The sequence below is a fragment of the Talpa europaea genome, assembly GCF_964194135.1.
Source record: "Talpa europaea genome assembly, chromosome: 4".
Taxonomy (NCBI): Eukaryota; Metazoa; Chordata; class Mammalia; order Eulipotyphla; family Talpidae; genus Talpa; species Talpa europaea.
In genome coordinates this window covers 142327934-142355932 of record NC_140070.1, presented here as the reverse complement: position 1 = coordinate 142355932, position 27999 = coordinate 142327934, and the positions used below count along the sequence as shown (strand labels likewise).

The 27999-nt window shown below is 52.9% G+C and overlaps 1 protein-coding gene across 1 annotated transcript in view; it reads right to left on the bottom strand.

Annotated features, from left to right (window-relative positions):
* Positions 1-26049, bottom strand: part of DOP1B (DOP1 leucine zipper like protein B) — a gene marked incomplete at both ends in the record, with an annotated part of 73473 nt that extends 47424 nt beyond the window's left edge. The window contains 6 exons of the mRNA XM_084232754.1: positions 1159-1282; positions 1596-1694; positions 3680-3869; positions 7017-7187; positions 8189-8370; positions 25912-26049. Of these exons, the coding sequence (XP_084088880.1) occupies positions 1159-1282; positions 1596-1694; positions 3680-3869; positions 7017-7187; positions 8189-8370; positions 25912-26049 (904 nt within the window). The remainder of the gene's footprint in view (positions 1-1158; positions 1283-1595; positions 1695-3679; positions 3870-7016; positions 7188-8188; positions 8371-25911) is intronic.
* Between the last annotated feature and the right edge of the window lie 1950 nt (positions 26050-27999).

Sequence of the window (27999 nt, the reverse complement as noted above, 5' to 3'; positions counted from 1 at the left end):
AGGACTTCCGGGGTGGAGAAGCTACTCCGTGTGATGCTTTAATAGAGGATGCAGGTGGTGACCCATGTGCCCAAACCCAAGGAATGGACACCGCCACGAGGGGACCCCAGCATAAACCGTGGGTTGTGGGGGATGCTGTGTCGGTGAGGGCCCACCAACTGTGACATGGGTGGCAATGATGGAGGTGGCTGTGCATGGGCGGGACAGCTGGCAGGTGGGAAATCTCTGTATCTGCCTCTTAATTTTGCTCTGAACCTAAAACTGCTCTGAAATTCTTGAAAAAACCAGCTGGCAAGTCTTCCCACAAGCACGTTGTGTACCGCCGTTCTTAATGCATGAACACGGGAATTTATAAAATCCAGGAGTGGCCTGAAGCCCTGTGACTTCCTGGAGCCCTGTCCCTGGCCTCTCGTCCTGCCAGCTGTTCCCAGAACAGCACTCACACACACAGCCCGGGATTCTCACACTCTCCCAAATTTACCCAAATACAGGCACCTTGGAGACCCTGTGGGTCCTGTTCCAGACACCGTGATCAAGTGAGTCATGAGTCTCTTGGTTTCCCAGTATGTACAAAGGTTGTTTCAACTACTACACAGCAGTCTATTAAGTGGGCCACAGACTGGTGTCTTAAAAAACATGTATAGATCTTCACTAAAAGAACATTTAATTGCTGAAAAAGGAACCATCATCTGAAACTGCAGCAAGCTGGAATTTCTTTGCAGGTGAAGGAAGGGTCCTGCAAAATCCCCAGGATCTTGGAGTGCACTTGAGCCAAGCCACCAAGCTCCCAACCATAGCAGGCCTCTTACACGTGTCCCACATTTGTGATCTTCTCCCCTATGCCCTCACCCCGCGAGATGTCTCCACAGCAATAGCCTCCTGTATACTTGAATATAGCTCGGCCACACCTGTTATGGTATTGTAATTCTGTTAAGCTGCAACTTGGTTAGTATTTTAAAAATCCTTTCATGCCCCTGTTCTCTTTCTGGAATTGCTGCCACACAGCCCTAGCACGGTGCCGGGAATGGCTCTCAGCTGACCAGCCCATTTGGTCGGCCTGTGGTCTTTCCTCACTTAAGACTCAGACCAGCATCAGCAGACGGAGCCCCCCCCCCCCCGACTAACTGATTTGCAGGTGAGCGGGAGCGGCCGTGGTACCTAGCAGCCAGGCGTAAAGCCGCCTGTTGAGAGACATGTCCCTCCGCAGTAGGGTCTGGGTGGCAGCTGCGAGAAGACACACGATGTGGGGCCGCGGCAGGGGGATGGCGCTCTCCTCCGCATCCTGAGGACGACAGAGAAAGCATCACTGTGAGATGACAGAGCAGATGACCGGCCTCCCTCCCCAGACCAGGAAGCTTTCTCTTAAAAAGGCAGTTCTCAAAAAGGACTGGTCCTTCCATGCTGCCTGTGGAAGTAGCTGTTTGGGCTTTGTGATGGAAACCCCATCCTCACCAACAATAACAAGGACCTGTAATTGGCCGAAATAGAAAGGGGCCACAGAGCAACTGTTCTTGAAACACAGGCTGAGGTCCAGCCCCTTCCCCACCTCCTGGGGAAACGCCAGGGGTCTCCCAAGAAGGACATGGCTGACTCACCAGACAGGTGTAAAATGGGAAGAAGAACAGGACAATTTCCAGATTGTTTCTTTGCACCAGAACATTCGAGTCCAACAGCGACGCACATAAGGACTTGACCTTTAACAATAAAATGCACAAGCACTTTATTCCCAGAACATTTAATTATTCGCAGGCTTTATCATCATCATAAATGAAATGACACTTCCTGGGAATCTTGACACCCAGTTGTTAAATCATGCGGAACAGGACAGTGTGGTGTAATGCGGGGCCCAGCTCTACACTCTACGGATCATGTGACCTGCAGCCTCCCTGGCAGCATCTGACAGCTGGAGGGATCTGGATAAGACAGTCCAGTTCAAAGACCTCAGGTTCTATGATCCCAGGAAGGAATGTCTTCAGGTTTCCATAGGAGCTTTCTGCTAAACTAAAGCTTCCAAGACATTCGGTCCAATGCAACGCACCTCCCGAGTGTCATTTCTCTGTAACACAGGTAAATGCCACTGTTGATACTCACTATGAGACAAATGCTAATAAAAAGAATTGAGGATTCAGAGGAGGGTGGGAGTGATCTTTCAAAGCCATGAAGCTTTGGGGGAGAGCTGATCTTGAAGGACGGGAGAGTCACTCTGAGACCCATGGAGCTGAAGGGACAGGCGGCAAGGAGGGCCGGTTGGAGCAGGGATGTGGCGTTGGGGACGGGGCTGGGGGGCAGCCACTCTGCAGGAGAGTGGACTGGACGGTCTGCAGGGGACAGGGAGGTGTCAGGTGGGTTGGGAGCAGACTGCCAGAACACTGTTGTGTTGGAACTTTATCTGTGGGCAACGTGAAGCCAGATACTTGTCCGGCAGTGTAGACATGAGCAAACCACGCTTGGAAAAGCTAGCCACTCAGACTTGAGATGGAATAGGCAGAAGATGGGGTGGGGAGAAACTAGGCAGATCATGTTGCAGTTCCCACAGCAAGACGCAAGTAGCTGAAGCAGGGCAATGCAAATGGCGAGAAAGAGACAAAAGCGCCAAAGGTATTTATGGAAAGGCATTCATGATGGTCTCCTACATCCTAAGCTTTGCGTGGAGTGCTTCCATCTCTTTGTTAATCCTCCGAGGGACTGTGAGGCAGATCTATTATCCCTGCCCTGCAAGAGTTAGGGGCACAGAGGGAGGGAGTCACCCCAAGCCCCTGACTTTCTTCCTGATGAATGAATTTTGAACAGAGTTCCAAGAGCAGGCGCCACCAGGTGGCGGTGTCAGCAGGCCACTCAACAGGCCAGAGGTGAGCTTGGCGAGGAGAGTCAGCTATGGGGAGGGAGTCCTGGGGTCTGGGGGGAGGGATGTTGCTGCCAGAGCATCCCCTGAACGGGACAGACACCTGAGAAGCCCCGAAAATTGGAGGTGGAGGGCAGCCAGATGGGAGGCTGGCAGCAGAAGCAAGGGCTGCTGGCTGTAAAAAAATCCAGCAAATGAAATCTTGCTCTTTGCGACCAAGTGGACAGAACCGGGGGGATGAGGTTGAGCGAGGCGGATCAGAAAGAGAAAGACAAATGCCGGATGGTTTCGTTCACATGTGGAATGCAGAGAAACAAGGCGCAGGAAGAGATAAAAACCAAACCAGACACACCCTTGGAAACTCGCTGCAGAACTGAGGCCACCAGAGGGGTGGCCGAGGGTGGGCAACAAATGGGACCCCCCCTGGACTGTGGTGCTCGGGCAGACAGTGGGTGTGGTGATCTATGTCTGAAGAGGGGTGAACCCGTGCCCCTGTACATACCACACAACAGGATGATGTAATCTGAAAACAAGGGGGTGGTGTGCCAGGACAGGGAATGAGAACTGAGCTGGGCCACACCTCACACTGGGGGCCGGGGGAACCTCATAGCTAGCGGCTCTGCTGCTGAGCAGTGCAGCCTCCAGGAGGGCCCTCCGTATGTGTGTGCCACACGCGTGAGTGTATAAATCCTAGTGCAAGTGCGACTGACAGATAGACAGGCAGCACCACCCAGAGGCAGCCCGCAGGGCAACCCGCCGCCTACTGCTCAGTGGCTGGGAGTCATGCACTTTCTGGTCTTGGCACGGGTGGGCGACAGCGCATCCCTGGGCACCTACCGTGAGCTGGGAGTCTGTCCCAAGCATGTACTTCTGCTTCTTGCCGGGCAAATCCCTGCGGATGTGGCTCACCACGAAGAGCGAGGCAGGGAGGCGCACAGTCGGGCTCACCAGCACACTCCCCCAGAGGGCCGCATAGAAGACCTCCTCGCCCACCACCTGGGACAGCCTCAGGAGCAACCTGTCTGTCCTGTAGGCGAGAGGGGGCAGAAATGAAGACCAGGGGTCAGCATCCTACCGCCTGGCGCTCTGTGAGCGGCCCCCAACCCCCCATGCAAACACTAGCAGCTGCCACCTCCTGCCCTCCTGTGTTACTTGCCAGTTGTCACTGAAATGGAATTTGCTAGAACATACATATCATTGAGAGAAAGCACCAACAGGAGCACCTCACTGGCTGTGTCACTGGGCAGAGAGCCATTTCTGCTTCCCATGGTCCCTGAGGGACTCCAGGGGTCCACTGCCAGCGCAGAGCTGTGGGGAGTCACGTAGGTGAGTGATGGAAGACTCAGCAATGACAAAGACGCCTCCTACCTGGGCCCAGCCCAGGAGTGCCAAGTGAAAGGGACTTCAGAAGCACCGGGCCACCATCAGCCTGGGCCTCCTGTCCATTGCAACGCCCAGCGCCTGCAGCGGGGTTGCCTTTCACTCTGCCCGCAGCACCCCCATCCACTGCCTCCTGCTCCGGGGGCGGTGATGCTGATGCCCTTATCTCTGTCCTGGTCTCCAGGGATGCAGCCTCAGCAGTTTCATGCAGGCCCCCTGACAGCAGCAGCACCTTCAGAGGCCTGGGCTGGGTCTTCACGGATGCTGACAGACCGGCCCTGCCCTGCTCTTCCTGGGATCCTGCAGCCGAAACTGACGGGCACCTTCACGGCCCAGAGTGGGGGCACAGCCCTCGGGCAGGTGGGTGACAGTGTCTGTCACTGGACGCAAATGCGGCGCACGGAGCAGGTTTGCTGACTCAGAACTTGAAACCACAGCGTTTCTCACCTTTCCAGTTTGCAAAGACAGGAAACAATCCCAGAATGGCCAGCCGGGTCACAGCAGCCTGCAGGCTCCCGGGGTCAGCCCATGCCCCCAGGACGGCCCAACCTCTGGGGCCAGGGGCCAGCGCTCAGCAATGAGAGCAGACGAGAGGGAGAGAGAGTGCAGGTCGTGGGTCTCCCGGGAAAGCCTCTGCGAGGGGGGCGGCGCCCGGCAACTGAGATAAGTCAGCTCTCGTGGTCAGCATGTGACAAAACCATCCCATGAGCCCCACTGCACCCCCGGATTTTTAAATATCTCAAACAAAACACACACACACCCCTCCCACCACCACGCTGCTCCCTCTACACTGCTCCTGGCCCCACCTTCTTCGCCTCTGGGGACTTCACGTCATTGATTTTTCAATATCCTGTAGTTTGTTTTGTGAGTTTCCTCATCTTGTACTAATCCAGGAAGTCACCCAATCTGTGTCTTTGTCTTTCTAACTTTGCTTCACATAATTCTCTCGAGTTGCTTCCATTTTGGGAAAATGACAAACCGGCTCCTTCCTTCCAGCGAGCCCGGGCGACAGCGCTGCCCTGGGCACCGGGTCCTTTGACTCCTAGAGTAGGTGACTTCACGTGCTCCGGCCAGAGGCCCAGGAGAGGGGTGGGGGCCACAGCATGCTCCGCGGCAGTTTCCCGAGGACCCCACTTTCCACAGGGCTGCCCCGGCCCGCTCCAATAGCCTGAGTCATCTCCCGCTCACTTCCCAGTATGAGTCTGGCACATAAGAACATTCCGGCCAAAATCGATGGCCCTCACCCTGGCTCCCACTCTCCTGTGCCTCCAGGGGCCACAGGGACACTGTCCTCTGCTCCCCAGCAGCAGGGAGTATCACAGGTGGGGACCCCATGCTTCCACAGACAGGGAGGGCTGAGCTGTGAGTGTGCCCCTCGGATGAGGGGCGCCCTGAGGGCAGTGCCCAGCACAGCACTGGCCAGACGCCCCCAAGGGGGAACATTCTAGAACAGCAGAGCCTATCATCATGGTGCCACAATCAGCCCAAAGAAATGTCAGGGATGTTTTACGACCACTCTTTAAACCAGGGCTTCTCAGCCTTCACGGTTTGAAGTTTGGGCTGGACAGGGCTTGGTTGTGCGGGCCCTGGCTCCCTCACACCCAGATGCCAATGGCACCCTCTCCATGCCTGCGTGACAACCAAAAATATCCCTAGGTGGGGCAAAATTCACCCCCTGCTGAGAACCTCTGATAAGATGAAAATCTCCAGTGAGCCAGCTGGGGCTCCATCTCCACGGGGGGCGGGTGAAGGGGGGTGAGGGGGTGGAGGGTGGGGGGGTGCCTGGGGGTGGTTTTCTTGGGACTGCACCTATGAAGGCCCTCTGGCCAGGAGCCCTCACAGGCACCAAAGGGTCAGGAAGTCAGGGGGGACAGCACTCCCAACACCAATCCCCATTCCACCCCTAAAGGTTCCCCAGCAAGCACAAGCCAGAGCAGTCTCTGCCCGCGAGAAATGGGTGAGTCACCCACCTTTGTCAGCCCAAGCGAACCCACCCTTTGCATTTTCTCCACCGTGGAATCACTGACACCCCCCACTCCTCTCCCCCTTTCTTGGCTCTACAGTATTTGCTAGGGGTGTCTGACTCAATTCCTGATTTCTGGGGAAGAAAAAATTTCTGAATTCTCTCAAACTAACACGGTTACAATGACAGAAATTCTTGTGCCACCCGGCCACGGCTGTGTCTAAACACACCTCACAGGTGACATGCCCCGAGCAGACCCTGCTGGGGAAGCTGCCAACAGACGACTTCTGCACGGGCAGCTCTGCTCACAGCACACCTTATATACTCAGGGTCTGAAAGGACCTGCAGCATCCCGGCCCTAAACAGTGACCCCCAAACCGCACGAACTTTGAAGCACGTGTGCTTTACCAACTCCTCCAAGGGGCTGCTGAGATTCGTCAGGGCATTCCGCTTAGTGTCCCCTTCTCGGGCCTCAGCTGCCAGTGCACCCGGCTTGGCTTTTTTATCGGGAAGAAGCCAGTAGAGGAGGAAGAAGGACTTCAGAATCTCGGGCCAGGGCTCAGAACCCAGCTCCGCTGCCCACGGACGCTGTGACTCTGGGAAACTTCCTGCCTCAACGCTCACCTGTGAAGGACGCAACTCCCAGGAGAACACAGGGCTGCGTCAGGCAGAGCCCACGCCAGACACGGAGAAGAGGCTCCGACTTGGCATCTGTCCCCCCCAGCACATCAGCACCCACTTGTCATAGATCTCGGAGCCAGCCCCTTCCATCAGCACCCACTGTCACAGACCTTGCAGTACCGGCCCCACGCTGGACCCCTCAGCACCCACTTGTCATAGATCTCGGAGCCCTCCTCCAGGCCAGGCAGCAGCCCCATGATGAAGGCCTGCAGGCTGGGCAGCAGCAGCTTCTTCAGCGGGAGGAAGTACGTCTCGTACAGGCTGAGCAGCGCGGGCCTCACTGACATGGCTGCATTCGCCAGGAGAGGGAACAACCCGCAGCTTCAGGGAAGAGAAAAGGGGAGAGGAGCATAAACAAGGCGCCTCATCAGCAGCACAGGTGGCCAGAGCTTCTGAGGGCAGCCGGCGACTTAAGCTGGGGAGCAGAGGTGCGTGTGAACTGGACACAGGTGCTGCTGAGCCAGGAGTGGAGGCAGCAGGGACATCACACTCGGGCCCAAAACGCATGTCAACTACAACAATTACACACCCCAGTGTTTGCTGCAGCATTACTTGCAACCACAGGCTCTGGAAGCAACCTAATCAGTGATGGAGAACCGGGACAGAGCTGGGTCTCTCCGCACCACGAGCACCACTCGGCCGTAAGGGAAGATGGACGGCCGCTCCTGACAGCGGCACGGGAGGGCTCACGGAAGTGACGCGCAGCAAAGCAAGTCGGAAGGACAAAGACTGGGACAGTGGACGTTGTCATACGTGCATGCGAGTAAAACAAGGACTCGCAGAGCACGAATCACCAAAGCAGAATGGTCACAGACTAGCAGACACATAAATGGGGCAAGCTTTGGGGGTAAAAGGGGGGGGCTCCCTGGTGGCACAGGGGTTAGTCTCAGCTCTATCAAGCCATTGGCAGCCACTGTGGCCTGAGTTCTGTCTCCGGCCAGGGAGCTACCCATGTGGCGCAGCAGACCACTCCTGTCTCCCCGCTGCTCCCCTCAGCAGTGTATTTCAGTAGATCCGCCTATTCTGCTCCCCACGCTGTCTCTGGTGAATCCTCTCCTGCCCCCCCCACCTCTGGTCTGCACCCCAGTTCTTGTATGCATAATGAAAAATCTTTAAAAAAATAAACAAAAGGGGGGGAGTGAGAGAAAGGGGGTACATACTTGGGAGACGTGTGGGAGCACATGCTCTGAAGGTGGGCCTGGTTACCTGCTGGCAGGGCTTTCTCGTGAGGGACACCCTACTTTTGCTTGTTTGTTATTTTCTCATCTTGTGAACTGATACACAGATTCCATGGGCACGTGGGGTGGGGGCAGCTACGGTACCTGTAGAGGAACAAATCCTTGGCCAGCCATTTGGTGCCCACAATTTTGAAGATGATCTCATAGGTCTCGAGGGCCTTCAGGTGCACCCCACTGGGCAGTGCCGGATGCAGGCACTGGGCCAGCCGCTTGCTGATGATGAACCGGCTTGGCAACAAGGAGTACTTCAGGTTGCTCTGGAGTGCCTGGAAGGAGGAGAAAAAGTGCCTGAGGAGGTGGTCAGGCATGCGCCCAGAGCTGCCTCTGCTTCTAGAAAGAGAACATCCCAGAGAGCTGCCCAGCAGAGGCTGCGCCAGCGCTATGCCCCGGTGGGGAAGTGAGGGGGAGCCCATGGGCCCTGCAAACCCAAAGGTGGTGCCTCAGAAGTGCAAACATGTTAAGTCAGAAGGAGAAAGAAATACAGGAAGATTTCATTCCTCTGTGGAACACAAAGTACAGGACCAGACAGAACCAACCCAAACTAGCCCTCGAAATCTGACTGCAGGACTGACGCTGCCAGAGGGTGGGGGTTTGGGTGCAAACTGGGGAGGGGGTGCTGTGGTGAACTGCTGGGGCTTTGGTGGTGGGAGGTGGGGTGAATGCACACCCCTAAATCACATACAGTGTGGTAAACCAATGTTACCTCAATAAAAAATAATACAAATTTTAAAAATTAAACGTTTGCTTAGTTTACCAATTTCCCATCTGATCTGGCATTCCACTTCTGGGTACACACCCCAAAAAATTGAAGGCAGAGACTCAGAGACTTGCACCCCAGGCTGCCACACTACATACAACAGCCAGAAGCGGGAGGCAACCCATGTGACCACGGATGGGTGAGCAGATAAAGCAAATGTGGTAGATTAATGGACGGAGGACTATTCAGCCTTAAAAAGGAAGGTCATCCGGGCCTCTCTAGTGGCGCAAGGGGTTAAGATGCAACCTATGAAGCAATCCACAGCCACTGCAGCACAAGTTCAATCCCTGGCCAGGGAGCAACCCACATGGCGCAGCAGACCTCTCCTGACTCGCCCACTGCTCCCCTCAACAGTGTGTTTCGGTCTATCTGCCTGTGCTCTTCTCCGCTCTGTCTCTGGTGAATCCTCTCACCGTCCACACCTCTGGCCTGTACCCCAGTTCTTGTATGCATAAATAAATAAATCTTTAAAAAAAAAAAAAAAAGGAAGGTCATCCTGACACAGGAGGACAAATACTGCACGACTCTACTTCTATGAGGCTTCTGAAATAGCCCATTTTAGAAGGCGTCTGGTTGGGGTACACCCCAGCACGACTGCAAGGTTCAGGGCTGCCGTGGCCTGATCATGTGGAGAATGGCCTTTTCCTTCCTTCGTAATCCTCGGTGGGCTGTTTAGCTCGCGGATGACACATTAGGGGTCTGGTTTGGGTACCCCCAAGTGTCCCTGAAAGGTCCCTGTGATCTGGGCAGTCCCGGATACCCAGGGGTGGCAGGAGGTTTCACTTTCCTCCCCCCTGCAGCCAGCAATCAAGTATTTGTCGCTGTCCTCTCAGGAGAGGGGAAAATGCTGTGGTATCCTCACTGAGGTTGAAAACTAAGCCCCACTCCCTGCCTTGCCCAGCAGGCAAGTTTGGGAGGCTGAACGGATGAAGGGAAGTGGTAGGGTTGCCATGGGAACCAATGATCCAGATCCTGAGTCAGGACACACCGAAGGCAGATATCCCACCAGTCACTGAGACCCTCTCCCAGGGCAGAGACCGCTCCGTCGCGCCCCTGCCCCTCTCAGCGGCGTGTTTCAATAAATCCCTCTTGTTTCCCAAAAACTAAAAAAAAAATTAAAATAGTCCACACAGAATGCAGTACGGCGGCTACAGGGGCTGGGAAGGGGAAGTGCGAGTTTCCGTTTGGGAAGACAAAGCAGTTCTGGAGACGGACAGTGAGGCCTGCAAACGGCGTGAACCCGTGATCGCCACTGAGCTGTGCACTTCAAAATAATGAAGTGGCTCATTTTATGTTATGCATATCCTACGGCTCAGAATAAAGAAACAAATGCCGTGTTTCATGCAACGCTCCAGCTGGCTAAGCCGCAAGAACCGGGAAGTTGACATTCGCATGTTGGTAGGAACTGAAAACGCCTCCTGCACCAGCAGTAACAGGACTCACTTTCTGGATAGCCCTGAGGAGACCCAGGGATGCAGGGACCTCGCCTGAGGGGAAGACTTTCGCCCCTAACTGCAAAACAACTCCCCTGAAGGAGTCCGCCTGCAGAGTGAAGCCTCCCACGCCCCTCAGCACACGCATGTTCACGTGTGCCCCTGCGTGTGCTTTCTGGCCCAGTGAGTCAGGAAACTGCTTCCTGGTTCTGCCGGCCTCTGTCTCATCGTTTGCCAACGTCTCCACATTTGCCCAACACCGCGCTGCAGCTACCAGCAGGCACGAGACTGACATTACGACCTACAAGCCTGCTGAAAATTTGGACAAAATAAAGCATTTAGGTGCCAAGAGGGAAGCCCCAGCTCATGAGGCTGAGCCTTAAGCAGACACTCCGATTCCTGCTCTCGACTGTCCTTGCTGGTATTTTCTTCTTAGAGCTGAAAAGGAGCCGCAGGGAAGCGCCTGCCTTTCTCTGGAATCTTCTCTCATTCTCAGCTGGCATGGCCCAGCAGTTTCTTCCTCACGGCTCTTCCCAGGCTCGATGCAGGTGTTTTGTTTAGGGAAGCCCCTGCCCCATGGAGGAAAGCTCACTGGGCATTCCCAGGCAGTTTCATTACTTGTGATTTTTAGGAAATCAGAAACTCAAAATAACTGGCCAGTAAGGTTAACATATACTGTAGTTTAAACACTAACTAGGGCCTCCCTGGTGGCGCAGGTGGTTGAGCGCCGTGCTGTGAAGCTGTCCGCAGCCTCTGCAGCGTTGGTTTGATCTCGGCCGGCTGGTGAGAATCCCACATGGCACAGCAGACCTCTCCTGTCTCATCTGCTGCTCCCCTCAGCAGTGCATTTCGTCAGTCTGCCTGTTCTGTTCCCCACTCTGTCTCTGGTGAATCCGCTCACCCTCCCGTGCATCTGGCCTGTACCCGGCTCTTGTATAAATAAAATTTAAAAAAAAACACTAGATAAAAAGAATGTATGGGGGCAAAAAAAGAGAAATGAGGATGTTCTTCTACAACTACAGAATAAATAGGAAACAGAAGCATTAGGAAGGAAAATATGGCCATGTTTTCAAAATCACTTTTGAAAGTGCTAAACAGAAAAACTGTGATGCAACTAGAAATGAAACTTCCTGATGGATTTCGTCCTGGCCCCACACCACTTAAAAGCATTCCTTGAATTGCAATAAAAGTATAATTACAAATGTTTTAACCTTACTGTATTCACAGGTAGCAGGTTGATCTTAAAGTAAAAAAAAAAAAAATTTAAAAATATAGTTTGAAAAAAAAAGGGGCGGGGAATGAACCACACCCAAGTTTCTAAACAAAGACCAAGAAGTATAACTCACTTCGCTCCACCCAGGAAAAGGCCGGTGCTTCCCTTTGCTTTCCTTGGAGAGCCAACAACCTGACAGTCTGCCCCCAGAATTCTGTGTGATTTCATTCAAACTCCCAAAGGCTGGATGAGGTACTCGAGAAGGAATACAGTGAAACACGATTATGATGACCAATTTCATGCTGTATGTATTTTAGCACAATTAAGTTTTTTAAAAGGCACTTTGACAATTATTTGTATTTGATTTTTTTAAAAAAGCTTCAGCCTGTAAAATACAACTTTACAATGTTTCCTTTAAAAGTCCCAGGAGAACTGGCCCAAAGACGTTCAGGGACGGGAGACTCCAGGCGGACTCCAGGGTAGGTGCCGCCCATAAAGAGCTTTACGCCGACTTAGAAGCGTGTCCAGAGAACAGCGCGTGTCCTCCTTGGGAAGTTGGTCATTTTAATAAGGGTGTTTCTGGCCACAACAAGGAAATTGTATGAGTGAGACTGGCAGGTGGCACAAGCTTCAACACTCATTAAATACTGGCCAGGGACACGGAGGGGCCCTCCAGACAGCATCAAACCAGGACAGGGAGTAATGACAAGCTGGCCAGGCTGCCCACACCCAAGCAGGCCAGGTACCCACGGTGGGGAGCGTCCTGCAGGGGTGGTGACCTAGCCACCCCGGAATTCGGCCACCTTGGGAGGCCAGGGAACAGGTGGGAGGGGTGAAATGGGGACCTTATCAAGGTCCCCAGTGCCATGGCAGGGGGCTGGGGTCTCACAGCTTCCATCTAATGGGGAGGTGGAAGCTGACAATTCCTTTGGAAACGAGGAGCTGCACTCTCAAGAAGGTCCTCAGCTGTAGCTGCACAGTGCTGCACTCAGACAGGCGCGCTGAGCCCCAACCGCAAGCCTCCAGAACAGTGCCCCAGCCCGCCCTTGGGGTGAGGTGGGGGGCAACATCTCCCCTGTTCCACAGCCCCAGCTTGTAGGAAAGCTCCCAGCCAGGCACTCTGATCCAGTGAACCTCCATATCACTTAGAGACTATTACATTTTTTTCTTTTGAAAGGGCCTTTAGGGGCCTCCCTGGTGGTGCAAGGAGTTAAGCACCACACTATGAAGCAATCTGCAGCCTCTGCAGCACAAGTTTGATCCCCGGCCCACCAGGGAGCAACCCACATGGCGAAGCAGACCTCTCCTGCCTCACCCACTCCTCCCCTCAGAATTTTGTTTCAGTCAGTCTGTCTGTTCTGTTCCCCGCTCTGTCTCTGGTACATCCTCTCACCCCCCACATCTCTGGCCTGTACCCCAGCTCTTGTATGAATAAATAAATCTTTAAAAAATAAATAAAAGGGTCTTTAAACCATCTGTTTTCTTTTAAATCAGCTTTCCCTCTTGTAGTTGCTAGGAACTTACATGGAGAAAACCCCAAGCCGCCAGGCAGGACGAAAGCAGAGCTGAGCACATGTCCTCCTGCAGCATTTACAAGGCACTGGCCTAAGCTGGGAGCCACCCCCAAGGGCGTGGCCTGCGCCAGGGAGGGTGGCTGAGCAGAAGCCCTGGGCCTGGCCACTTCAGACACATTTTATCAGCGTGTCAGAGCTGGCACTGTGGCAGACGACTGCTCTGCTGGACTCACTCCCGAGCATGAGCTCAGAAACACACCAGCAGGGAGAAGCTCTTAGGGAGGACGAGCTGCAGACCAGCCAGCCTGGGTTGAAGCCCCCGGTGCATGGAGCTGCACCTGTCACGAGTTACCTGAGGACACGGATGTTCATCTTCCCCCACAGGAAACGTGCTGCCCATGGGGGTTGTGCAGGGCAGATGCAAAAGAAGTCAGACCATTCAGGGTATTTGTGTCCACCTCTCCACAGTATCAGAACTGGCACTGCACATGCAAATGCTCACATAGCACACGTGCACACATACAAACACACACATGCACACATAACACACATGTACAGAAACACCCGCACAATACAATGGTGCACCCAAGTGCACACGCCCCACCAAGGCCCCCCCCCCCATTCTCGCTTAGAGGGCTCGGGACGCTGCCTGCTGGGTCAGAGACCTGCTGCTTAACACAATGCGACACACACGGGCCTCATGGCCACACCACAGCTCTAGGCCCACGCGCCGCCCTCTGGGCTGTGGCACCACTCCCACTGTAAAGGCCGCTCACGCTCACCACCAGCGCCCCATTCCCTGCTCCCCACAGAAACTAGGTGGCTCTTGCACCTTCTGGGGTTCTCCCAGAGTCCTGACTCCATGGCTGAGAGCTGTGCACCCCCAACATCCACATGCCCCACCCAGTGGGCTTTGTGGGGCGCGGGCTGGGTAAGGACTGTCTGTGGGGCTGGGGAGTCTCAGGTAAGACTGAGCTTCAGGGTTTCCATCAGTCAGAGGAGCTAAAGGCACCAATTTTGGAGGATTATGGGCTTGAAAAATAATGGGTGAAAAACATATGATAGGGGCTCACCCAAGGGAATCACTCTGTTTTGGGCCAGTGAGCTTCAGAAATGATGGAAAGTGGTGGGAGGAAGTCGGGGCAAATGAGTTCTATATTCAAGCACAGAAAAAAAAATGAACACATGGGCAAACATGCCCTTTGGGACAGGCTAACCCTGAAACAGACACTGCAGAGGGTGCCAACAGACCTAAGTCTGCATCACCACGATCCAGATCTAATGAAAGTAGTCATTACACCGTGTGACACCCAGGGATGCAGTAACTGGCAAGGTGTTCTTTTTCTGCTTTTGTTTAAACACATTTTAATCTGTATACAAATAATATATTTAATGAACCCACCAGCCCAAAGCCCATGCTATGAATGCCAACTTGTGAGAGTCACAGGAGTAAAAGAAAACAAGCCTAATCCCAAATCCCAAGCAGGCTGCAGTCCCCAAATCCTGCAGGTGGAGCTCCAGATCCCGCTGCACCCACACTCAGAAGCGCAGGATGGGCAAGCTCACAGGACGAGCTGTCCCTTCCCGCACAGAGTGGCTGCCTTCTGAAGTGCTCCCCACAGCACGTGCTGATCCCTGATGCTAAAGCAGAGGGGGTTCCAACGCTGGTTGGGGCTCGGGATGCGTCCTGCCAGAGGGCTGTGGTCTGGCCAGTCCATAGGGGCCTTGGTCCCTGGCACACACCTGTGTGCGTGACCCGCCGAAGGGCTGAGACTGGACAGCAATGAGAGCCGAGGAAGGAAATCAGCCTCAAGCTGGAGGGCCCAGAACACCTCTCCCCTACACCGCGCTGCCTGTCCTGGCAGGCCTTCCCTCCCCTGTGCTTTTCCTTGGCTTTCCTGTCCCCGAGACAAGCCATCTGCATAGAGGCTGGAGGCTGTGAAGGCACCCGCTCTCAGCGCAGGACTGATAAGGATGCAGACGAAGGCCTGCAAGCCTGGCTCTCCCTGATTCACTCACGCCCAAAGCCCAAAGCTCTTCTCTCCAAACCCAGGGGCTTGAAAACTTCCCGAGACTCTCAGAACCGAGAGGGTGGTAGGCTGGCACAAACCAGGGGCTGGAAGAACACGGCCAGCTCGGGGACAGCAGGCTGTGTCCCGTGGACGGCACCTGTGCAGGTGGTGACACAGACCACTCCACAGTTTCCATAGGAGCTGTGAACCCTGGCAGACCCACGTTGGCCTGTAGAACCAACAGGACCCAGTGGGTTAAGGGTGGCCCAGGCTCACCAGCTCAGTTACAAAGATTTTGGCAAAAGAGTAGAATATCCTATTTTTTAAATTTATTTATTTATGCATAGAAAACCTGGGGCCAGGGGCCTCCCTGGTGGCACAAGGGGTTAAGCACTACACTATGAAGCAATCCGAAGCCTCTGCAGCACCAGTTCGATCCCCAGCCGGCCAGAGAGCTACCCACATGGCACAGCAGACCTCTCCTGCCTCACCCACTGCTCCCCTCAGCAGTGTATTTCAGTCAGTCTGCCTGTTCTGTTACTCACTCTGTCTCTGGTGAATCCTCCCAACCCCCACATCTCTGGCCTGTACTCCAGCATGCATAAATAAATCAATCTTGGGGGGAAAAAAAGAAAACATGGAGCCAGAAGTGTGGGGGCTAAGAGGATTTACTGGAGACAGAGTGGGGAGCAGAATGGGCAGATCTACTGAAATACACTGCTGAGGGGAGCAGCGGGGAGACGGGAGAGGTCTGCTGCGCCATGTGGGTCAGCTCCCTGGCTGGAGATCGAACTCAGGCTGTAGTGGTTGCTGCTAGTTTCACTGTCTGAGACTTGACCCCTTGAGCCACCAGGGAGGTCCAAGATGTGAAATATTAAGGTTAATTAAGGTTAATTAAGGTTAGCATATCTTTTTTTTTTTTTTTTTTGTGGGACCCTCGCTGGCGGCTGGGGAACGAACCGATGCTGCAGGGACTACGGGCATATCGCAGCCCAGCGCTCAACCACTGCGCCACCAGGGGAGGCCCAGGAAAAAATATCTTTGATGAGCCCAGCAAAACCAAAGAAGCCTGCAGGGCTGAGATAAAGGTGAAGCATGGGAGGGATTCCCATTAAACTAAGTGTGCTGGTGGGGGCAGGGGCTGGGTATGGCTGCGCCACGGCTGCTCTGGGCATAGTCTTCTGCCCTGAATACACCAGTGAAGCAACACAGGGTGTAAGGTCTATGCACACTCCTACGGCCCCTCCCCCTCGCTGTGGAAGAAGATGGCAGTGAATGGCCCTGGAAGCCACATGGATGATGCCAGTGCCTGGCCTGAGTCTCTGGAAAGACCAAGTGGAAGAAAACTGCCCAATCTGGGGAGCACGAGGCTGAACAGATAAGTGAGCAAGAAAGAAACTTTAGTCATGTGCTGAGTTTCTGGACTTCTTCATTACAGCAGCTAATGTTACTGTACCTACACACTGACACTATCAACTTATGTAACACTGCTCCAGGAGCTGCTAGCAAAATACCAGGGAAAGCCACCATGCCCGCACAGGCTGATGGGAAGCTGTCTAAGCAAAGACTTCAAAGGCAGTCAGCTGAAAAACCTGGAAAAAAGTTCACTAAATGGCCTCTTTCCAACCCTACGGTCCTCAACATGCCAACAATCAGTTAAAAATTCAGCAATAGCACACCTACATAGACCCCAAAAAAATGTATCTAAGAAAGAGGAAGGACACATCTGAAAACAATTACATTCCTAGGGACATAGGAACACTTTTTAATCAATAAGGGGAAATCCTACCTTCCTGTACAGGACGGCCCATCAGTGTCAAGATGTCGCTTTGCCCAAAATATTCCATAATCGCTGTCTAACACCAATCAACCACCAGAAGGTTTTTTGTTTTGTTTTGTTTTGTTTTTAATTTTACAATTGATTCTAAAGCTCACCTGGCAGAAAGCCATCGTGAAAGGCTGAACAATGCTGAGCGGGCGGGTTGGGGTGGGGGGTCGGGTACCTGGTCCTTCCGGATGAGGACGCCATACATAGCACTGAGGTTGTCAGCCTTTGGCACCGGCTCCGGACAGACATGTTAGTGGAGCCAAATCAAGCCCTGTGTCCCAGGGTTTAACTCGATGCCCGCTGACCAAGTGCCCGCACTGCTGGCTGTCACCCGGGCAAGAATGGCCGCATGCGGGACGATGGCATCAGAGCTGCACTTCAAATGACGAAAAAACTGGCAATACACGAGCCCAAGAAAGGGCCTCTGGATCTTGTCCACTCCCCCTGGATGCCCCCTTTTCTCTTACATGCACAGGAGATTGTGAGCCCCCAACAGACTATGGACTGCCACCCCCGTTGTCAGGTGCGCTGTCACGCTAGGAACCCAAGTCCCCTTCATCAGAGGCTGCTGCGTCCCCTCGCAAGAGCTGTGCTGTCTCTAACCCCCGGCCCTCCCTACCGAGGTGGGCGCTTCTAATTTTTGCTGTTATACATGATAAAACAGCGAGGAGTCTTACAGCTGTCTTTGCGCTGTATGTACGTGTAGCATACGATAGCACATATATGGGAATCATCTTGAGTACGTGCGGTACAGGTATCCGTGTGGTACATGTGTATGTACATAACGAAAACAAATTTACAAAGACCATGCACTAACTCTCTAAGCCACAGCCACTTAAGAAGTGCAAAAGCCACAAGAAGACACCATTGTGCCCCGCGGAGACACTGCCACAAAGATAGCGGTCAGGTGTCAGCGATGCCAGGAGAACCGGGCTCTCCCCAGCCACGGGGAGAGGTGATCCCGCCACTCTGGAAAATACTTGGGCGGTTTCGAAAAGAGTGAAGCATATACCTCCTGGGAGCAACCCGAATGCCCATGAACAGGGACATGGATCAGCAAACGGTGCACAGCCGCAGACGCCCACTCGGCAGGAAAAAGGAATGATCAGTACATAGGAGTTAGGTGATGCTCAAAAAAATAGTTTTGCTGAGTGAAAGAAGCCAGAAAAGTGGAAAAAAAGTGTATAGTGTATGATTCTGTTTATGCCGAGTTTTAGAAAGCGCAAATGACTCTCCAGTGACAGGAAACAGATCGGCTGTTGTCTCGGACGGGGACAGTGCGGTGGGACAAGGGCGAGAGGAAACTTCTGAGGTGATCGAGGGACACAGTCCATCATCTACACGTGGGGAGGGTTCACAGGGATGTAATGGTCAATTCACTGAATGACACGTTTTAAGTCCATATGGTTTATTGTATGTCAACAAGCTTAAAAAAAACAGAGAGAGAGAGAGAGAGAGAGGGCCTCCCTGGTGGCACCAGGTAAGTCTCAGCACTATGAAGCTATCCACAACCACTGCAGCACGAGTTCCAGGGAGCTACCCACATGGTGCAGCAAACTTCTCCTGACTCACCCGCTGCTCCCCTCAGCAGTGTATTTCATCAGTTTGCCTGGTCTGCTCCCCACTCTGTCTCTGGTGAATCCTCTCACCGCCCCCCACATCTGGACTGTACTCCGGTTCTTGTATAAAATAAATAAATAAATCTTTAAAAAAAAAAAAACAAAACAAAACAGACAGAGTGGACCGAACAACAGAAACTTATTTCTTGCAGCTCTAGAGACTGCAAGAAGTCTCTGGATTCGCTTCTCCTCCTGGCCGGCAGATGCCGTCTCGTGGCTGTCCTCGCGTGAGGAGGGCCATCTCTCTCCTCCACCTGTCAGGATGCTGTGCACAAGGGGTCCCACCCTCGTGCCCCCCGCCAGCCTATCTCTTTCCAGGCACAGCATACACAGATACCCACACTGGGAAGCCAGGGCTTCACACAGGACTCCAAGCAGAAACACAATCCTGTCCCCATGACCCGACATGATGCTTCTGGTTTCATAACTTTCTTGACAGAATCGACAATATAAACGCACATGGGTCACGAGCCCTCTCATCCATAAACTCAGCTCTGCCGGACGAGCTTCTCCGCTAAGTCTGCCAGAGGAATCCTCCTATGTCCCAATCCAGACGACTCTTGCCCTCCAGCGGACCTGAGGGGAGGAATGGCCAAACTGCCTTTGCTCACATGCAAAATAATTTTCCAGGCTCTACATTACTGAAACTATATTGGACTCCGCTCAGCAAGGAGAAATGCTCTCCCCCAAAAGACCCTCTCAGCCTGTGGGCTCTGGGTCGTCCGACGAGGCTGCTCTCAGAACTCCGAGTTTACTTGCCATCCTGGTTCTCACCTCCTTCCAGAACATTTGGGGCAGAGGACGCAGCAGTAACACTTCTGAGCCTCCACCCACCACCTCCCCAAAGAGGACAGAGTGGTGGTGAAGGACGCAGCAGCCTTTGCCATGGGAGGCCTGGGCGTCCCCTATTGTTCCTGGGCCCGGCAGCTGAGGGCTCTGCCAGGAACAACTGGGCCCGGCTCGCCACTCTCCTGCTCAGGGCCAGCTCCTCCCACTTTAAAGTGGAAAGTCATTAAGTGTTTTTCACTTTGGTCTCCTCCCAAAATGAACCTGACACCATGGAACTGACTTCCACCCACTGGGTCATGGCCAAGACGGCAGCAAGAAATTGCTGGCAAATGACTAAACAATTGCCCAGCATTGAGGTGCCACAGTCCATCAGATGGGCCCCCACAGACTGGCGACAGGATGAAAGCGGGCATGGAGGACGCTGGGGCCAGCATGCATAGCATGCAGGGAAGCTGACACCCCTGCCCAGGTCATCGCCGGCAGAGTCCAGCCAGTGGGATCAGGGGCTGCCATTCAGACTGAGTCCTGGAGGAAGGTGGGGAGCAGGGCTGAAAGGGCCTCATGAGGAGACCCTGGGAGGCGAGCTGGAGGGATGGATCCACAGCACAGGCTCCCTGCTGCCCTCCAGAGGGTTCCAGTGCAGGCTCATGGAGTGCTGGGGAGGACAAGTGTCAGAAGTGACTTGTAAAGGGCCAGAGCAGCTGCCCTGGTCTCCCAGCTCCAGCCCACAGTCTTCCCACCACACCAGGGGGCTGATTCCAAAGGCCACGCATGGACATTCTGTGGTAACAAGGAAATGTCTGCAATTGAGCACCAAGACTGTAGAAGCTCAAAGGCATAAGGACACCCACGACCTATTCTTTCCTTGTTATTCCTGCCACCTACTCTGTGGTCGTTCTGTCAGACAGCAGGGTATTGAATAGAAACAGCAAAAAAAAGAAGAAAAATCAGTTCATTTGGAATTATCACGTGACTTTAAAGACGCTTTAGTGATAAAGTTCTTAAATGGACAGAATTTATTCATTTCTACAATCGTGCACTTCCACAAAGCTGGAATCCAGCTTGGCACAGAGATTGCCAATGTTCGTAAGGGCTTAAAGGCACTTGGTTAAAATTCATCTAAAAATAATCAATGAACGATGATGGCTTGCGTGTCAGATAAACAATTCAGCTAAAACTGCCTTATCCATGTGAATCTACCTAAGAACTACAGAAGACAAAACTTTTCCCTCATACTGAAAAGTGATTCTCAAAGTTCAGCAGGCTGAAAAATGCGATGATGAGAACCTGTATCTGCTGATGAGCCAGGCCTCGCAGGCCTCAGTTTTCCCTCAGGTCTCGCTCGGGCTGGCCGAGACTTCCATCCTGCGTCTGAGAACCTACGGCCCTCTCTCTCCTCACCCAGGGAGCCTAGGGCCTGCCTTGTTCCTGTTAGCCTACCAAGCTCTGGACTAATCCATCACTGATTTGCTCACAGAATTTGTGTCCAAGCCTCCAAGCAAGCAGTCAGAGCCTCGTGAAAGCCTTAAGGTAGCTGCTGACTCACATCAACTGTCTCTGGAAGGCAAGGGGAAGCCAGCTGAGGCTGATGGAGGCCACTACTCCGGCGCCTTCTCAGCCCCTCCGGAATCAGCGGCTCTGGCAGGGCTCGAGCTCTTGGGCCCACTTGGCAAGTGCCTGGCTCAGGGTCACCGCCAGAGGCAGCAGCTCCCTGCTCCAACCCACCCTCCCCAGCAGAACAGACCTGGGTGGAGGGCCGCCTCTGCTCCTGTGACTGCCCCAGCCACGCCTGCCGACCTTGGACACAGGCCTGCAGCCAGATGGCCTCTCTGCCGGTTGGCTCCCGCATCCGGGCCGCTGCTCAGACCTCACGTGTCACATCCGCAAAGCGCTGAACCTGAACCAGCACCCCTGCTTCCCGGGCCCCTCTTTCCGGGCTGACTTTCCCTCACTGCACTTGGCTTCCACATCTATTTGCTGGCTCCTCAAACCTAATCTCGCCTCCCCGGGGAGTGGGACCTGGTGTCAAGGCCTCACGCCAGCACCTTGGGGTCCACATTCCTGGCTCTGCCATTGTGTCCGAGGACAGGGCTCACAGTTCTGGGGGCTGCACACTCACAATGTGAGTGTTGGCAGGGCGGGATCCGTCTGAGGCTGGGCTGTGAGTAGGATCTGCTCCAGGCCTCCCCCATCTCCTGCCCCCCGCCGTCCCCGCTTTGAGCTGTCTGTGGGCGAGCCTCGGTGGTCCATCGCGATTACCCCCGACTCCCATCTCTGCCTGCACCTTCATGGAGCATCTTCCCTCGCTGCACATCTGCATCCATATCATCCATATCCCCTTCTTGTGAGGACTCTAGTCCTGAGGGGTTAGGGACCACCCTCGTGACCTCATTGAAATGCCATTAGCTCTGGAAAGAGCCTATGACCAAATGAGGCCACACCTGAGGTCCCCAGAGTTTGGACTTCAACATACCTTTTTAGGAGGACACAATCCAACCCCTGACCACCACTTGGTAGCTGCATGACATTGGGCAGGTTAAATTTCACCAGCAAAATGATGCCAATAATGGCACTGACCTGGCTGGGAAAGTGACCCTGACACCAGACAGGGTGCATCCCTGCCCCTCGGTGTTTGCCTCCAGACACTGACAGGCAAACAGGGGCCTGGCTCTCGAGGCTACCTTCTGGAGCCAGGTGACAGGGCTGGGCCCCCTATGCCTCTCACCAACTGTGACTGTGCATGCTCCGCTGCATCGGAGGCCAACCTCAGAGCAGACTACAATTATGACAGGAAAGCACGTGTGCAGTCTTCAGCACACAAGATGCCCTCTACCACAGGCAGAGAGCATGGGCAGGCCCGAGGGAGGGCCCATTACCCTCATCTCACTGATGATGTACCAAATTCTTTAAGGGGGATGCCCCTACCCAATGTCTAGTCAGAACAGCAAGTGGAGAACAGGAAGCCAAAGGACAGAGAAGTGGAATTACATGGAGTTGGGTAATGACTGTAAGAAAACACTATTTATTTATTTATTAAGAATTTATTTATTTATACACAAACTGGGGTACAGGCCAGATGTGCGGGAGGGTGAGAGGATTCACCAAGAACAGAGCGGGGAACAGAACAGGCAGACTGATGAAATACACTGCTGAGGGGAGCAGTGGGCAAGACAGGAGAGGTCTGCTGCACCATGTGGGTTGCTGCGTGACTGGCCGGGATTGAACGCACACTGCAGAGGCTGTGGACAGCTCACAGCGCTGTGCTCAACTGCCCGCGCCACCAGAGAGGCCTTAAACTTTGATCCAGTGCAACTCACATCCAACAGCCCACAGACTGCACAGCTGCCTAAACAAACACATCCCAGAGTGAACCCCTAGTCTCCCTCTCACCTCACGGGGCCCCCCACTCTCCAGTTTTTATATATCTGGCTTGGAAGTTTTTATTGAACAAAAGCTTTGCAAATTCTACGTTCCCCTGTCCTGTTCTACAGGTTGTCTTTTCACATAATGCCCTTTGAGATGCGAAAGTTTTAGATTTTGACACAGTCGAAGTTACCTGTTTTGTTGTTGTTGTTGTTATTGTTCCTTTGGTGTTGCTGCTAAGAAGCCAGAGCTAGATCCAGTATTACCAAGATATGGCCCCGTATTTTCCTCTTAGAGTTTTATAGTTTTTACGTGGAAGAAAGGTTTAATTGTAAGAGCTTCAAGTGTAAAGAACTTTCACAAATCAAGCACAAAGACAACCCACTTAAGGAATATGGAAACACAGAAACAGAAATTTCTCCAAAGAAAATTATAAAGGTTCAATAAGCATGTGAAAAAAATACACAAAATCACTACTCATTAGGGAAATGCAAATCCAAGCCACGAAATACCACTTCACACCCACTAGGAAGGCTGTGATCACAAACCCTGAAAACAGTGTTATTAGCAAGGATGTGAGGAAATCAAAACCTACAGACATTGCTGGTGGGTGCATAAAATAGTGCCATTCTGAAAAAACAGACTGGTGGTTCATCAAAAAAGTTAAACATAGGATTACCACACAACTCAGTGAGTCCACTGCTCGACAGAGACATGAAATAATTCAAGACAAGTCAGCAGCCAAAAAACATGTGCCCAAGCATTCAATGAGGCGCTGTTCATGATGGTCACAAGGCAGAAACCCAAACATCTACCAACAGATACATTTTTAAATGCAACATGGCCTGGCCATACCATGGAATATTAGTCAGCCATGAAAAGGAATGAAGTGCTAATACATGCCTCAACATGGGTGAACCTTAACACGCTAAGTAAGACCAATCAGACACAAAAAGCCACACACACCTTGTGATGCCATTTGAAAGAAATGTCCAGACACTGAAAGTGGATTAGTGGTTGCCAGGGGTTGCTGGGGACAGGCAGAAGTGGGAAGAGTTTCCTTTTGGGGTGGTTAAAATGTTCTGGAACTCGACCTTGAAAATGGCTGCACAATATCGTGAATGTACTAAAAACCATTTCACTGTACAACTTAAAATACGTAGTGAAATGGTAAATTTTATGTTATGTAGGTTTTAAGCCAACAACAAAAAGTAATGAATGCATCCCTCTCCCAAAAAGTATGCTGTTTTTAGATTCCAGAAGAGTCAAGTACTAAAATAGAGAAGCATCTAGAAGATTTTGAATTTGCTTAGATCTGTTTCTAGTGTTTCTCCCTTGTCCCTAAAAAGCAACAACCTGCCTTCGTGCAAGGGAGTGAATTCTATCTTTTGCCTGAGAATTGCTGCGCTTGTGCCATACAACTGAAGAGTTCTCAGGCTCCTGTGGGCTGTTTTAACAGAAGATCTCAGAAGTAGGTCATAAAGTTCGCGAGTAGCAAGTGCACCTTGCAGGAGGCCACACTGCTTCCCAGTCATCACCTGTAAAAGGGCCTAGCCTGGCAGGGGAACTGGACTCCCACTGACCCTGCCCCCTACCAGGCACTGCACCCTTGGTCAGCCTGCAGGCCTGGAACTAACTACTCCCCTAGTTCCTTGAGAGAGTAAATGGACAGACTCTTCAGTGGGGTTTGCTTGAGTCCCCTGTGTGCACACCCAAGGGACAGGGGCTCTGCAGGGCAGGGCTGGGCTCAGGGTCAGGCATCCAGCCAGGGGCCCTGGCCAGATAGCGAGTAGCCAGAGCAGCCTTCCCTGCCCCATACGGGCGGCCACTGGGCTGCCAGCTCAGCTGGACTGGGATACATCATGTCACCCTCCCCTCGGCAGGAGGGGAAGACACAGTGGTCCTTACCGCAGGTCCAAGGACACAGCCTGCCTGTGACCTGTTTCAGTCTTTCTAGAAACGAGACCCCTTTTTTCTCGTCTAGACACACACACATTTTCTGGGCAGATTTCAATATTTATCACAGCCTTTATTCTTCTGGAAGTCACCAGTTGGCAGTAAAATGTTAAAAAAAAAAAAAAAAAGTAGACCAAAGAAGAAAAAGCCCTTATAAAAACCCTGAGCAGGACATGAGAAACAATCCATCTGTGAATAACTGATCAGATAGTTTCATATTTTTATCTTGTTTAAGACACAGAGACAAGCCCTAGTTCCGGCTTTACCTATAGCTATCAAAACGTTTATCATCCCTTAACGACGAGCTAATAAAGAAGACACACATTTTCAATACGCGCCAGCTCACACTCAGTACATCTATGCCCGGAGACAAAGCTGTACTTGACGCATCCACACGGGTGGCCCATCACTCTCAGCTCAACACACCAACTGCTGTATTCTCAGTGGAGTGAGAACTTGGGACTCTGACGAAGGTCGCTGGTCGCCAAGGACAGGCTGCTGGTGCATGGTCTGGGAAGAGGGGCCCCTGCCTTAATAAAATGAATGGGGCAGCCCCGTGCTCACTGCTCAGGCAGCGGCTCCGTGTCCTAAGCGGACGAGAGCAGGCCAAGTCCTGGGGTGGGGCCCAGCACGTGGATGGGGAACTGGAAGCAGGAAAGCTTTAGCTGGTGGTCTTTGTTAAGTGCAGTACAGAAATAAAAGCAAATAAAATAGGGGCTTCCCCAGTGTTGCAGGGATTAATCTCAACACTATAAAGCTATCGCCACTCACTGCAGCCTGAGTTGCATCCCCGGCCAGGGAGCTGCCCACATGGCGGAGCAGACCTCTCCCCTCTCCCCGCTGCTTCCCCTCAGCAGGGGATTTCAGTGTATCCACCTGTTCTGCTCCCCACTCTGTCTCTGGTGAATCCTCTCACCCCCCATACCTCTGGCCTACACCCCAGTTCTTGCATGCATAAATAAATCTTTTTAAAAAGTGAATAAAATAAAAAGGAAATTCTATTGTGTTTAGATCTAAACGCAGACAAAGAGATTGTTCAGCTATTGTACTGTCCACAGCCATGCTCTAACTCCACGCACAGAAAGAGGCTGAGTCTGTACACCGGGAAAGGGGTTCTCTCGCCCACATTTCTTTTTTTTTTTTTTTGGTTTAACCTCTTTTTTTTTTTTAATAAATTTTATTTTTATATTCCCCATACAATTGCAACCCCCCCACATTTCTAACCGTCATCACCTGCGAGTGGCCTAATAGAAGCCAAGCCTCCTCAGGACAAAGGCAGCTGTGTCCCCGCCCCTGCGCAATCCAAACACTCCGGGCACATACCTTGTTCAGCTTGCCCAGAGAAGATATAAGATCCGCCCATTCACTGGAGGACTCGAAATTTTTTAAAGCCTTTTCAATCCCGGACGAGTAGCTCTTGTATCTGTAGTCACTCAGTAGCTCCTGCTCTTCTGGATCCATCTTACATTCTCAAAGCAGAGAAAGTTATCTAAAAGTGAATGAAAAAATAAACACGTGAGGCAGCCCTCCTAGGAGAGAAAGCTTTCCCAGGCTGGCGCCAGGGAGGACACGCACTCACAAACACGACCGAGTGCAACCTCCCTTGGCGATCCAACTCAAATATTAGCATGACTTCTGGGCCAGGTACTCTGGGAGATAAAAGATAAACAGTTCCGGCTTTCTTGGACGGTGAGGGAGACAAGGGGATGGAGAAGCAGCAACACTGCTGGGTTCCACTGAACTGACAATGCGCACTCTAGGAGGGGTGGAACTAAGCTGCCAACCTTGACAGCTGGTTGATTCCGAAGGCAGGCGGCACTTCCCCTGTAGGCCACTTGCAAACCCCAGGAAAAGCAGGTGTACGCTCTTAACCCACCTACCCAGTGACCCAACCCTCTACCACAAGACCAGGAGAAGGTCGGCAGGAGGGGAGAAAGGTAACAGGAGGCTGTACCTTTCAAGAGATGACAATTTATATCTCCCAAAAATGCAGTGTTGGGGGCCTCCCTGGTGGTGCCAGGGATTAAGCACAGCACTATGAAGCTATCCGCAGCCACTGCAGTATGCGTTCTATCCCCAGCCAGGGAGCTGACCCACATGGCAGAGCAGACCTCTCCTGTCTCCCTGATGCTCCCCTCAGCAGTGTACTTCAGTCAATCCGCCTGTTCTGCTCCCCACTGTCTCTGATGAATCTTCTCACCCCCCCACACCTCTGGCCTGTACCCCAGTTCTCATATGCATAAATAAATAAATCTTAAGAAAAAAAAAGGGCAAATCAGCCGACAGTGGCCCGTGAGTTCTCCAGGCTGCATTTCCATGGACCGGCCACAGCAGGCAGCTTCTGCCTCACTTGCTGATGGCTGTGGGTCGCCCCCATCTCAAGACCACTGGTGCTCACTGACCTCTCGGTGGGACATCCCTTCTCACCCGCCAGTCCTTCTCAGCCTCCTCTGGCCATGGCCCACCTGGGTGCCACCCCACCCTCTGCTGCCCTTCCTCCTTAGCAGGCGCATCCTCCTCCCCGGCCCCCGGTGCTGGCATCTAATGTGGGCCCACTCTCCCCTTCACTCTCTCCTTGCGGACCCCGTCCCCAGAGCTTACAGATGCCATCTCATGCCGAGGACCCCCTGAAGCACGATGCCTGCCAAGCCCCCCCCACCCCAGGAGGGACTCCTCCCCCCAGATGGGGTGCAAGTGTCGCCCACTTGGTGCTTCCCAAGCTAAACTGCGAAGGGGCCAGGCAGGCAGTGGGGCAGCCCTGGGCAAGGAGGACTCAGCGCCGCTAAGCAAAGCAGACCTGAGTCAAAGAGACACTGAGTCAAGAGCCAGTCACAAGAGCCACATATCATGGGGCTCCATTTATACCAAGGGTTGGAGTCGGCAAATCTACAGAGCACCTGGCCAGGGTGGGGCGCAGGAACGGAGCAAATGCCCGTGGGCACCAACTCTTGCTGGTGCTAAGACTGGATGGAACGTGCTAAGATTGGATGATGGTGATGGCTGCACCCTCCTGCCAAACTCATTCAAAATCAAGTTGTGCCCGTAAATGAAATAAACTGTGTGGTCTGTAAAAGGTACCGAAAAACCTGTTTAAAAACAAAACCCTAAACTCTCAATCCCAAAGTGCTTGGCCCCTCAGCGAGGGGCCCCACTACCCCCAGAACCTTTGACATCATCCGGGACTTGAGCCTTTTCTCCACCTGCCTCGCCACCCTCCACCTGCTGCCCGTCTCCTAGTCCCTCTGGACTCTTGTTCTCCACCGCAAGCCTCCTTTCTCCTGCAAGTGGCAATGGCTTCCTAACCATTCTCCTTCCCCCTGCCCCTCTGCATTTTCACACAGCACTCCCAGAATCCTCTGAAAACACAGCATATCCCCCCTGCATTAGCCTTTCCCCTGAAGCTTACAATAC